The 13618-nt window shown below is 49.2% G+C and overlaps 1 protein-coding gene across 1 annotated transcript in view; it reads left to right on the forward strand.

Moving 5' to 3' along the window:
- Positions 1-9116, forward strand: part of LOC149335018 (uncharacterized) — a 97340-nt gene extending 88224 nt beyond the window's left edge. The window contains exons 18-22 of the mRNA XM_089553695.1: positions 126-3110; positions 3273-5518; positions 5897-6071; positions 6462-6638; positions 6765-9116. Coding sequence (XP_089409821.1) covers positions 126-3110; positions 3273-5518; positions 5897-6071; positions 6462-6638; positions 6765-9040 — 7859 coding nt within the window. The 3' untranslated portion in view covers positions 9041-9116. The remainder of the gene's footprint in view (positions 1-125; positions 3111-3272; positions 5519-5896; positions 6072-6461; positions 6639-6764) is intronic.
- Positions 9117-13618: the final 4502 nt, after the last annotated feature.

A 13618-nucleotide genomic window follows, 5' to 3' on the forward strand; every position in this document is an offset into this window, starting at 1 on the left:
CAGCTTCTAGCAAATACAGGCTTAATGCTCAATCGCAGTCGCATTCGCCATCATCCTATCATGCTGACCATGTATTGCAAAGATTTGAAAAATATCCGGACTGACAAATGCTTCACACCACGCAGGCATGACCACTGTGCCCTCTGCTTCAACCCTTCTCACGCCGCTCACTGAAGAAACGCCAGGACCATGGTACAGCGTTGGTTCCACAACCTTGCGAACCCTCAAGCACTTCCCCAATGTGACCCCAGAGCAAGGGGCTACCACGCCCTTTACACCGTTCCCAGGGGAAATGACAGAGTACCCAACAGAGTTCACCTTGCTTCCGCAACAAGAGACGACTCGTCCATCTCTGCCAGCCGGCTCATTTGCACCAACAACTGAAGTCGAGGTATCACCTGGAACATCAACCGCTTCCACTGGCATCACACCGGCCATCACTGGGAGCGCCTCACCAGCGGAGTTCGGAACAGCTCTTACATCGTTGTTCCCACAAGAACCTACGGCTACGTTCCCTCCTGGAGCATCCATTAACCCACCAACAGGCATATCACAGCTCACTGGTGTTCCTGGACTTCCAACAACTCAAATACCTTTCCCATCTCAAGTGTCCCGTTTACCTACACATTTCGTCCCAACACTTTCTATGGGTGTCTCAGTACCAGAAACGATAAATGGAACCCCACCCTCCGCCGCTCTCAAAGAAAGTATACCCTCTTTTCCTTCAGGAATCTCCTTTCTTCCAACCACTGAACTTCCCATGCCGTCTAACATTCCGGGTCAACCTACTGTTATTCCATCAGTTTCACTTGGCGTTTCGCAGCCAGAGACCGGGACAGCTGGCCCACCATCTTTCCCGCAGAGAGAGGTAACAGCGACATTTCCTTCAGGACCCATATTCATTCCGACAACGGAGGTCCCATTTCCACCTAGTGGACCAGGGCGACCTACTGCCATTGCTCCCGCTGTGTCACCAGGCTTTTCTATCCCAGGGACTGCCCCAGCCAGTCCGCCGTCTCTCCCTACTGAAGCTACTGGTACATTTCCTTCAGGCGCCTCCGTTGTTCCGACAACGGAGGCATCATTTCCTTCAGAAGCGTCGGCTGAGACCACTGGTTTCGTATCCTCAGCGTCACCTGGCGTTTCTGTGCCAGAAACATCCACAACCAGTCCCTTGTCTTTCCCTCAGGAAGGAGCCACTGGCACATTTCCGTCTGGAGTTTCCGTGGTGCCCACAACCGAGGTACCGCTGCCAACTGGTATATCGGGACAACCGGGTTCTGCTCCTTCAGTATCTTTCGGCGTATCAGTACCAGAGACGCCGACGGCCAGTCCTCTATTTTCCCCTCAGGAGGGAGTCCCTGGAACCTTCCCATCTGGGGTTTCCATCGTACCAACAACTGAGGTTTCATTGCCATCTGGTATATCGGGGCAACCCATTTCTGTTCCTTCAGTATCTGTAGGCGTGTCTGTGCCCGAGACAGCCACAGGCAGTCCCCCATCTTTCGCCCAGGAAGGAATCACTGGAACATTTCCTTCAGGGGTTTCCGTGGTGCCCACAACTGAGCTATCACTTCCATCTGGTACATCGGGACAACCCAGTCTTGCTCCTTCAGTCTCACTGGGCGTCTCAATACCAGAGACAGCTACAGCCAGTCCTCCATCTTTTCCTCATGGAGGAATCAGTGAAACATTTCCTTCTGGGGTTTCTATTGAACCTACAACTGAGGTTCCGCTGCCATCTGGCATATCCAAACTACCAACTGCTGTTCCTTCAGTCTCTTTAGGTGTCTCCGAACCAGAGACGGCTACAGCCAGTCCTCCATCTTTCCCTCAGGAGGGAGTCACTGGAACATTCCCTTCTGGGGTTTCCATTGTACCCACAACTGAGGTTCCACTTCCATCTGGTATATCGGGGCAACCCATTTCTGTTCCTTCAGTCTCTTTAGGCGTCTCTGTTCCAGAGACAGCCACAGGCAGTCCCTCATCTTTCTCTCAGGAAGGAATCACCGGGACATTTCCATCAGGGGTTTCCGTGGTGCCCACAACTGAGGTATCACTTCCATCTGGTATGTCGGAACAACCCAGTCTTGCTCCTTCAGTCACTTTAGGTGTCTCAGTACCAGAGACAGCTACAGCCAGCCCTCCATCTTCCCCTCAGGAGGGAGTCACTGGAACATTCCCTTCTGGGGTTTCCATTGTACCCACAACTGAGGTGCCACTGCCATCTGGTATATCGGGGCAACCTATTTCTGTTCCTTCAGTCTCTCTAGGCGTCTCGGAGCCAGAGACAGCCACAGGCAGTTCCCCATCTTTCCCTCAGGAAGGAATCACCGGAACATTTCCATCAGGAGTTTCTGTGGTGCCCACAACTGAGGTATCACTTCCATCTGGTATGTCGGAACAACCCAGTCTTGCTCCTTCAGTCACTTTAGGGGTCTCAGTGCCAGAGACAGCTACAGCCAGCCCTCCATATTCTCCTCAGGAGGGAGTCACTGGAACATTCCCGTCTGGGTTTTCTATTGTACCCACAACTGAGGGGCCACTGCCATCTGGTATATCGGGGCAACCCATTTCTGTTCCTTCAGTATCTGTAGGCGTGTCTGTGCCCGAGACAGCCACAGGCAGTCCCCCATCTTTCGCCCAGGAAGGAATCACTGGAACATTTCCTTCAGGGGTTTCCGTGGTGCCCACAACTGAGCTATCACTACCATCTGGTATATCGGGACAACCCAGTCTTGCTCCTTCAGTATCATTGGGCGTCTCAATACCAGAGACAGCTACAGCCAGTCCTCCATCTTTTCCTCATGGAGGAATCAGTGAAACATTTCCTTCTGGGGTTTCTATTGAACCTACAACTGAGGTTCCGCTGCCATCTGGCATATCCAAACTACCAACTGCTGTTCCTTCAGTCTCTTTAGATGTCTCCGAACCAGAGACGGCTACAGCCAGTCCTCCATCTTCCCCTCAGGAGGGAGTCACTGGAACATTCCCTTCTGGGGTTTCCATTGTACCCACAACTGAGGAGCCACTGCCATCTGGTATATCGGGGCAACCTATTTCGGTTCCTTCCGTTTCGTTAGGTGTCTCTGTGCCTGAGATAACTACAGGCACTCCACTATCTTTCTCTCAGGAAGGAATCACTGGAACACTTCCGTCTGCGGTTTCCGGTGTCCCCACAACTGAGGTAACGCCACCATCTGGTATATGGGGAATACCAAGTTTTGCTCCATCAGTCTCTTTAGGCATCTACGAACCAGAGATAGCTACAGCCAGTCCTTCGTCTTCCCCTCAGGAAGGAATAACTGGAACATTCCCGTCTGGGGTTTCTATTGTACCCACAACTGAGGTGCCCCTGCCTTCTGGTATATCGGCGCAACCGAGTTCTATTCCTTCGGTTTCTTTGGGCGTCTCTGAACCAGAAATAGCTACAGTCAGTTCTCCACCTTTCCCTCAGGAAGGAATGACTGGAACATTTCCGTCCGGCGTTTCTATTGTACCCACAGCTGAGGTAGCACTACCATCTGGCTTTCCCGGACAACCCACTGCCGTTACTCCCTCTGTGTCAGTTGCCGTTTCTGTACCGGAGACTGCCACAGCCAATCCGCAGTCTTACCCTCATGAAGGCACAAGTACTTTACCATCAGGTGCCTCCATAGCCTCTACCACTGAAGTATCTCTGCCGTCAAATATACCGGGACAACCGACAATCGTTGTCCCCTCAGTGTCCGTCGGAGTTTCTGTACCAGAGACTGCCACAGCCAGTCCGCCATCTCTCCCTCAAGAAGGCACAGGCACTTTCCCGTCAGGTGCCTCTGTTGGCATGACTACTGAGGTATCATTGCCATCAAATATTCCGGGACAACCGACTGCCATTGTCCCCTCAATGTCAGTAGGCGTTTCTGTGCCAGAAACAGTCACAGCCAATCCACCGTCTTTTCCTGAAGAAGGTACAGGTACTTTCCCGTCAGGTGTCTCCATTGACACCACAACTGAGGTGTCATTGCCGTCAAATATTCCGGCAGAGCCCACAGCCGTTGTGCCTTCAGTGTCAGTTGGTGTTTCTGTGCCAGAGACAGCCACAGCCATTCCACCATCAATTCCTCAAGAAGGAATCACTGGCACATATCCGTCTGGCGTTTCTATCCTTACCACAACTGAGGTTCCACTACTATCGGGTGTGACAGGACAACCTACTGTCATTGTTCCCTCAGTGTCAGTAGGCGTTTCTGTGCCGGAGACAGCCACAGCAAGTCCGCCATCTTTCCCTCAAGAAGGCACAGGCACTTTCCCGTCAGGTGCCTCTATAGGCATGACCACTGAGGTTTCATTGCCATCAAATATTCCGCCACAGCCCACAGCCGTTGTGCCTTCAGTGTCAGTTGGTGTTTCTGTGCCAGAGACAGCCACAGCCAGTCCCCCATCTTTCCCCCAGGAAGGAATCACTAGCACATATCCGTCGGGGGTCTCGGTCATAACCACAACTGAGGTGCCACTGTCATCTGGTGTACCAGAGCAACCTACTGCAGTTGTCCCCTCAGTGTCCGTCGGAGTTTCGGTGCCAGAGACAGCCACAGCGAGTCCACCATCTCTCCCTCAAGAAGGCACAGGCACTTTCCCGTCAGGTGCCTCTGTCGGCATGACTACTGAGGTATCATTGCCATCAAATATTCCGGGACAACCGACTGCCATTGTCCCCTCAATGTCAGTAGGCGTTTCTATGCCAGAAACAGTCACAGCCAATCCACCGTCTTTTCCTGAAGAAGGTACAGGTACTTTCCCGTCAGGCGTCTCCATTGACACCACAACTGAGGTGTCATTGCCGTCAAATATTCCGGCACAGCCCACAGCCGTTGTGCCTTCAGTGTCAGTTGGTGTTTCTGTGCCAGAGACAGCCACAGCCACTCCACCATCAATTCCTCAAGAAGGAATCACTGGCACATATCCCTCTGGCGTTTCTATCGTTACCACAACTGAGGTTCCACTACTATCGGGTGTGACAGGACAACCTACTGTCATTGTTCCCTCAGTGTCAGTAGGTGTTTCTGTGCCGGAGACAGCCACAGCAAGTCCGCCATCTTTCCCTCAGGAAAGCACAGGCACTTTTCCATCAGGTGTCACCATCGCTTCTACAACTGAGGTATCATTGCCATCAGGTGCATCGGCCGTGCCCACTGAATTTGTTCCGTCAATGTCAGTCGGCGTTTCTCTGCCACAGACAGCAACAGCCAGTCCATCTTTCTCTCAGGAGGGCGCAACTGCTACATTTCCGTCTGGCATGTCTGCTGTTCCTACAACAGAGGTGCCGCTGCCATCTGGGGTTACAGGACAACCTACTCTTGTAGTTCCCTCGGTGTCAGTAGGCGTTTCTGTGCCGGAAACAGCCACAGCCAGTCCACCATCCTTGCCTCAAGAAAGCACAGGTGGATTTTCATCTGGCGTCTCGGTTGTTCCAACAGAAGTACCACTGCCACCAAGTGGACCAGGACAACCCACTGCCGTTGTTCCCGCTCTGTCAGTAGGCGTTTCTTTACCAGAGACAGCCACAGCCAGCTCCTCATCGTTTGAGGAAGGAGTCACTGGTACATTTCCTTCTGGAGTGTCCGTCGTTCCCACAACTGAGCTGCCCCTGCCATCTGGTGTACCTGGGCAACCTTCTGTTGTTCCTTCAGTCTCTGTAGGCGTTTCAGCACCAGAGACCGCAACTGCCAGTACTTCCCATTTTCCCCCGGAAGGGAGCACTGGTACATTTCCTTCTGGCATATCCGTTTTTCCGACAACTGAGGTATCATTGCCGTCAAAAGTGCCGGGGCAACCCACTAACACTGTTCCCTCAATGTCATTCGATGTTTTGGCGTCCGAAACAGCTACAGGCAGTCCACCCTCTGTTCCGCAGGAAGGGGCAACTGGCTCATTTCCGTCTGGTGGTTCCGTTGCGCCAACCACTGAGGTGTCGTTGCAGCCTAGTGAACCGGAGCACCCTGGAAGTGTGGTTCCGTCAGTCTCAGTAGGCGTCTCAGTTCCAGAGATGGGACCTACCAGTCCGACTGCCTTCCCACAGGAGGAAACAGGTACATATCCATCCGGCGCCTCAATGGTTCCTGGAACTGAGGTATCTTTCCCATCCAATTTACCTGGGCAACCATCTTCTGTTGTTCCTTCAGTGTCATTGGGCGTCTCTGTGCCTGAGACAGGAACAACGAAACCGCCATCCTTCCCTCAGGAAGAAACTAGCACGTTTCCGTCTGGTGTTTCCATTATCCGAACAACCGAGGCGTTGATGCCATCTGGGGCTCCGAGTGAACCAACTAATGTGATTCCCTCATCCTCAGTGGGCGTGCCGGAGACAGGAATAGTGACTGGTAGTCCATCTTTTCCGGGGGGGTGGTTCCCTACTACTATCACTTCAGGTGCTTCTGGTACCCCGTTAACTCATGAATCTTTCCCATCTGGGCCTCCAGGGCAACCAACAGTTTCAGTTCCTCCAGGAGTTACTGAAACGTTCCCAACTGGGGTTTCCGTGTTTTCATCACCCGGAGAATCATTGCCACCCGGGGGACCGACAGCACATCCACCAGCATTTTCTGCCATACCGACCACAGAAATATCCCTAGCATCTGGTATCACAGGTCGACCTAGCGTTGTTCCTTCGATTTCGGTAGGTGTTTCTGAGCCAGGAACAGTAACAGTGTCACGACCCCAAGGAGAGGAAGAGTCCGCAGAAACCTTTTCATCGGGTGTATCCGCACTGCCGACCACAGAAGCTCCTGCGGTCACCTTGGGAGTTTCAATTCCAGAGATAACAACCGGTACTCCGCTGCCCCGTACTGTAGAAACACGCACTCTACCAGGTGGGTTCCCGGTGTCTGAAACAGCACCAGCTACTCCCGCTTCGTTCCCAGAGTTATCATCTCCAGCGTATCCACATGGCATTTCTGGCGAACCAAAAACTGAGTCCTCTTTCATGCCTGGTACACCTCCGCTTTCAAGTGGTGTGATGCCGACTCTGTCTGGCGCAGTCGATGTCGAGACAAAGACTGAGACAGGTGGGTCTCCTCCATTAGAACTGCATGTGGCGACAACTCAGCCATCAATCTTTTCTGTAACGCCCACCACTGAAATTCAGTCGCCACCCGGACCCCCATTCACGCCTGCTACCGAGGGCCCTGGGGCATCAGTGCCTTCTGGACCTATTCCCGGTGAGAGTGCCTTAACAACGCCATCTTTGCCGCTTCACGTCTCTGGCATTACTGGACCGCAAGAGATGATCAGCACAACTTTTCCACCAGATTTGATTAATCCAGAAACTGACGAAATCAGGATCCTGTTGACGATTATTAGAAGAGACTTGAAGATTTTCAAAGTTAATGCAACTGTTCTGCATGTTTTCTTGATTAAAGCAACAACGGTAGGAACTCATGAGGCATATAGTATCATTCTACTTGCCCTAAAGGATCTGAAGTCCTCGTGCAAATACTTGGCTCCTTCAGAAAGGATCAAGGTCGCTTACGAAGTAGCCCATTACTTGAAATCACATGGCACAAGAATAGCTCACCATGTGGTTGTGAGCGCCGTCGGTGTTTTCCTCTGTGCCGTCGACCACAAGGACATTATAACAAAGCTTCTGTCTGAAAACATTTACATGATATCAATTTCCGAAAGTGTCGCCAGCGAACTTTCATGTCCCGACATGGAACATTTGGTCCATCTTCTCTATGCGGACCGAAACAGAACAAAGGTAGAAGAATCACCGTGTGCAGGTATTTTATGTGAAGAGGTGCCAGAAAATGTGATGGACACAATTGATATGCTCGTTGACAGATACTTCCCTCAGAAGGCTCACGAAAAAAAGTGGCTGATGCTTGATATTGCAAAGGCACTCAACTTGCAACCGGAAGAAGACGAAGATGGCGATGAGATGGTCTACTACAAGATGGGCGACTACGACGTCTTCTTGGAAGAGCTACGCGAGCCTACTATTTCGGACGAAGAGAAAGCCTTGCTTTTCGGCAAGTATTTTGCAGAGGTGCGGAAAGTCGCCAAGGCCGAGCGCAAGCTCAGGCTTGACGACCTGGAAGAGGTCTGGAAGATGGGCGGCGGCAAGCTACCACAGCCAGCTGTACGGTCTTTCATCGCTCTTTTAAAGCTTGTCCACAGCAAGAGAATCTCGCTAAAAACCGAAGAGAGGATACGTCTGCTCAAACTCGCGCTTATGTGCGACGCCCACGAGTGCCAGAAGCTCAGCTCCAGTGACATCCACAACCTCATCTTTGCTCTGTGCAATGTCGGTATTCGGGACGGTTTCGGCTTGCCCAAGGACCTGAAGAGCCAGGTGACCAGGTTCATCCTGACACTTAAGGACAACTACATCGACTCAATATCCATAAGGCGCTGGAAACGTAGCTCCAGTCTGTTAAAGCCTAAATCACACGATTACCTTTCTGCAAGTTCTCCGTCTGAGCTCCGTTATCTTAAAGACTGGCTCGAAAAGCCCATGTCCCTCATTGAGAAAAAGCCCCTTTTGAAGAATACAGGACGTTCTAATGATGATCCATCTGGGAATGGGCAGCCCGTACTCTCACAACTATACAGTGCCTACGAAAGTGAGAAGAGGCCAGATATCAAAACGGTGCTCGCCGAACGCCTTCTGGATACGTACAACTCGTCCTTCAAGCATCTCGGTAACAAAATAAGGGACACGGAGAAGTTCGTGCTTTCAGTTGTTCAGCAGTTGCCATCCACAACTGCCAGGCAGAACGAGTTGGTTTTAGGCATTCTGAAACAGTGCGTACAACACGGTGACCCGTGCTTAAATATTACACGCAATGAGCATGTAGCGCCCGTCAAGGTGATCTTACAGAATATGTCACTCAAGCAAAGCCCGAACTTTGTACCAGAGCTAAGTCACGACCTATTCGCCGCCGCAAAGAAACAAAGAACAGATGTTGATTTATCTTGGCTGACCGACTCAAGTGCAGTGCGCCAAGTCTCGCAGGCGGCTACGCCACCTACGCTGCAAATGCCTTCAAGGGCTTCCTGAGGCAAGACTCTAAATTTAGTGTGACCTAAAAGCATTGCACTAGACTTGCGGCGACACAATTTGCTGCTCTCCTTGCTCCTGACGTTTTTTTTTTCTTAATGTAATGAATAAATTGGTTCACTATTTTTTATTGTTGTCTCACTTATTCTTTGCGGGCTTAACGCTGCACTTTATGGACAGGCCAGGAAACGTAGTGCTGTTACTTATCTGCATCATGAGCAAGTTAGATCCAAGAAGTCAATATATACGTATTCTCAAGTGGCACTCGTACAAACGTGTGTATTTCTTGTCTAATATTTGCCGTTGAATTTTTGGCAAAAGAACAGTTTTGAGAGTTTTCTAGCAAAAGAAAAATATATACACTACTTCCACTTCCATTTTACCGGGCTGCGTTATTGGCATTTCATCGCCGGCTTGCAAAGTGCTGCTGAATACCTTTTTTTTTAATTGAAAACAATGCGTTTTAGCTTGTAATCGGCAGCAATGAGAATTTTTATTTAGCCGTACTTAGACGATGCACTCTTCTGTCAAAAGGAAACACTTCCTTAGTTGTCCGTCGTCCACGCACACACTACGTACTCCTCGCCAAGTCAGTGTACATTCTGTTTCAGCTTAGCAATATCTACGTTTCCGTTACCCATATTGAACCAGAGCATGCCTGAAGTTGAACTAATGTGATTTATCAAAGGCTCTGAATGTCCTGTGGAACGTCACAGTGCAATAAGTTGCTCTAAGAAAGCAGCGTCAGATTCCTTTTTTAACTTGTTGCGATTTTCATGCTTCCACGTGAAACCTTGTCGACGTATGAAAGCTTGTAGGGCTATTCCAAAGAAACTCCACTAAACCCAGCAGGCCAAAAAAAGTCTTTTCTTCGCTCATTATTTCCGCTGCGTTGAAATAAAGTTTAATCTCTCTCTCCTACATAGAGTCATGTAGAGCGCAGAGCAAGGAAGAGGAGCGCTGATGCCGCTCACGCTTCTTTTTATGCTTAATCATGACTGATTAAATAAAGAGAAAATATTTGTATTTGCAAATCCTTGCCTAAGCGTTCCTGAAGCGCGTCCACTAATGCTCTCCTTACTGCACTTTACATCGAGATCAAATCACACGCTGATGAGCATCACGCTTTGAACTGAATGGCGTAGTTTACAATGCATCCCGCTGTTGCCGCAAAATGGCGCCAAGCTGAAGTGTTTTTCACCTTCAAGCAACTGTAACTTGAAACACATATGCTCTAAAGCTTTATAGCGCACCACTTCGTTAGCCTTGTACAGTCAATCTTCCCGGAGGACTGCTAATCCTGTGTGACCGGCTTCAGGTTGTCACCATACCGAGGAACCGCGCAAGAAATAAAAACGTTCTCACATTCTTTTCTGTGCCTTCTGTCAGTCAAAAACTTTTTTTTTGTCGTCGGTTCTGTGGTCAAGATTCTCGTTCAAGTAGACTTAGATTCACCTCTGAGTCAAAATCAGTACTCCCGTGTTTATTTTTTCTTGCAGCTTACCGGAAATATGCTTCACATTCGCCGCCTGAAGACATCGCTAGTATTTAGATTCAATCAGGATTAGAAAAATTAATTCAGAGGACGTTGACGAGTTCTTAACGCTGATTTTAAGCGTTATCTGACGCGGGCGACGGAAGTATTTTCGGAAAATGGGGTTCAGGTCGGGGATAAATGAGGGGTGTACTCGATACGGGGGGCAGTGGGAGTTGCTTTTCTTTTCTTCTTCTCCTTCGTATTGCCATTGTGCGCTGTAGTGACGTCACGCATGGCGTCACTGTGTGCCGATCAATCAGAGTGGTAGGTGATTTGTGCAGGTGAGGACGCCAACGATGCTGTAAAATCGAGGTAACATCTGGTAATTGCTAACGCTGTAAAAGGGCATCGCGGTGGCGCGAGCTAGCAGTCTGCCAATCATGCATCCTGAGCCAATCAGCATCCTCTCGAAAGAGGAATCGCTTCACATCCTCAATCCTCCCAAACTTTGGACTGCTAGATATGCTAGCGAGCCTCGCTAAACAGCTTAGAAGCAAACTCCTTGTGCTGTATACTCTTGACGGGGGCTCCCCCTTTTATGTGATGGAAATAAGCAGCTTCCTGAAGTCTTTTTCGTCACAACTGCGTACAGGATGCGTGCTATTTAACAGCAAACGTATTCACTTAATGTGCTTGGCGGAGTCGATGGCATAGCGAAATGTCACCGGGTCTGGTGTTAGGTTCACAGGCAGAAATACGGCACCGGTTATAATGTTGCAATTAAAGAGAGTTCAACTTTCGAACAGAAGATAACAGGGCTGTCGTGAAGAAACCAAACTGCATTTAACCTTAGTTATTACTGTTCTACGTACTGAGCCATTCAAACATTATGAACATTTCAAATAAATGCTGCAAATGAACATTTTTCTACATATTACATATCAATTAATATAAATTTGTGTTGATTGATAAAGTCTTGAAAAGGAAAGATAACTGAAAGGCTATTTTTTCTAGGCACCAATAAACTTTTTCCTGTGTTCGTGAAGAGGCGTGCAGCAGATCATAGTAATATTCCGTCATCGTACCTGACGGCCAGGCAAAGTTCATTCCAACTGCTGGAGCAGTTGCTGTCAATGCGATCATCAAGGATAATGGTGTGGTGGACTGAAGAGCCCGGTGTCTATACCTGAAGGTGTCGTCCATGACACTGGGATGCGTTTGTGTGAGAACGGTTCGCCAAATCACCATGACGACATCGCAATAAAAGACGATCTTCCAGTAGCCGCTTTAAATAGCTCTTCGCATGGACGGAGCTTTTTAATGTAGGTTTAATCGATGCAAATCGGCACGAACTCGGGTCTTCCAGGCGCATTCACTGCGGCAGAAAAGGTAAGACATCTGTACAAAAAATAAAAAAAAGCCACTCTATTTCGAACTCTCACAGCACTCAGCAGCTTTACATTTCTTACGCTGGAATCATAAGAGCAGGCAAGAGCTGGAAGACAGGCCGTATAAATGAGCCTTTTTTCACCTTTTATTTTTGCTATTCGTGTTCAGCATAGGACAACCCATCTGCATAACAGCTGCACTCTTTGGGAACCCAGCCACACAAATCAAAGCTGCGCACAGAATGTATGAAGCCGTCGTGCTGCTGTGATCGCGCTTAAATCTTGCCCGAATAACCTATTGAAAGTCTTCCTTTCGAGGTCGAAATTTCTCCTCAACGTACCGTTGACGCTGAAACGTGTACAGTCACGCTCAAAATTGGAGAGACCACGCGAATTGCGGTGATTGCGATTTTTTTGTGTAAGAGGTGCGCCTGGCAGAAGTGTGCGGGCAAACAGGCTAACATATTTGGTGAGGCACCCTATGGATATTTGAAAACAGGCGCTGTACATTGAGAAAGCGCCCGCGCGCAGTTCCTTGCATTCGCGCGGTCTCTCCACTTTTGCGCAGGAGTACATCCGAAAATAAAACAGGATGTTCGCTGTTTTCTACATTCCTGTTGTGTCGTGCTTACCACTCAATATGTGGACAATGGGCACTTATACCTCACCGACACAAACTTGGAAAAGCACGTCAAGAATTGATCATGATATAACTGCGCGTAGCAAGGCGTACCACCCTTGCGCTCAACGTCTTAGAGATAGAAGTAAACAAAAGTGCTGACCCCAGCACAAAGTAACCACTATAAGAGGCAGTTGCATGTTGATGAAAGATGGGCTCACGAAAAGCTGCTCGTGATTGAGTTGATGGAGTGACCGCCATCGGGAAGCGGATTCACGTGAGCAGTGTTTCTCACGGTCCGAGCTGCCTGCATCGACGTTGAGTAAAGCTCCAGAGGAATAAAAAATCGTTTCTTTTTTTCATCTCTACCTAATAGACAAATACACTAACATGTATGCTTTCAGCCAGTAGAAGAATTAATTAAACGTTCGCATTCTTTCAGGTTATCGTGGTTAACAGTAACTTGGGGAAAACACTCTGATACCAGTACTGTGGACAGCGAACGAGCCTGCTTGGTATTCGAAGTCGCTGGCTGCCGATCCGCTCTTTTCGTCGGCATCGGCCGTGGTTGGGAATCTATTGCCATGAATCTATGACATGCCGTCACGAGGCACTCCGTACGCAAGCCAGTCATAAGTTATTCTGCCTGTGGAGTGAATCCCCCGTTACCGTTTTTCTGCGGGTGGACTGCTTGCTCCGAATCCTTTGGCGTATGAACACTGGCCCAAATTGCTCTGCCATATATCAGTGAGGAGGTGAGTTAAGGTCAGTAGACTTTCTATAGACTTCTTACAGACTCCATTAGAGGGAAAGCCTTTAATGGGTCATACTGTCGTCCGTTAACAAAGCGTGTCACGCGCGTTTATCTCGGGAACTAAAAAAGATAGAAGAAAACAAATGATTGCTTCAGATAGAAAAGGAAAAAATGAACCTGGAAGCCAAGTTTGATGACTGTAGATTAATTAGTTAATTAATTATAGGCAAGAATGTCGAAATTGAGTCCAAATAGCGCGGACGTCGATATAGCCACGTGAACGGTGTGACGTTACCGTGTGTAACGAGGAACGAATCTGGCGTTTAATCTGCAACTGGTG

This window comes from Amblyomma mixtum, chromosome 7 (assembly GCF_055824585.1).
Source record: "Amblyomma mixtum isolate Tamu chromosome 7, ASM5582458v1, whole genome shotgun sequence".
Taxonomy (NCBI): domain Eukaryota; kingdom Metazoa; phylum Arthropoda; class Arachnida; order Ixodida; family Ixodidae; genus Amblyomma; species Amblyomma mixtum.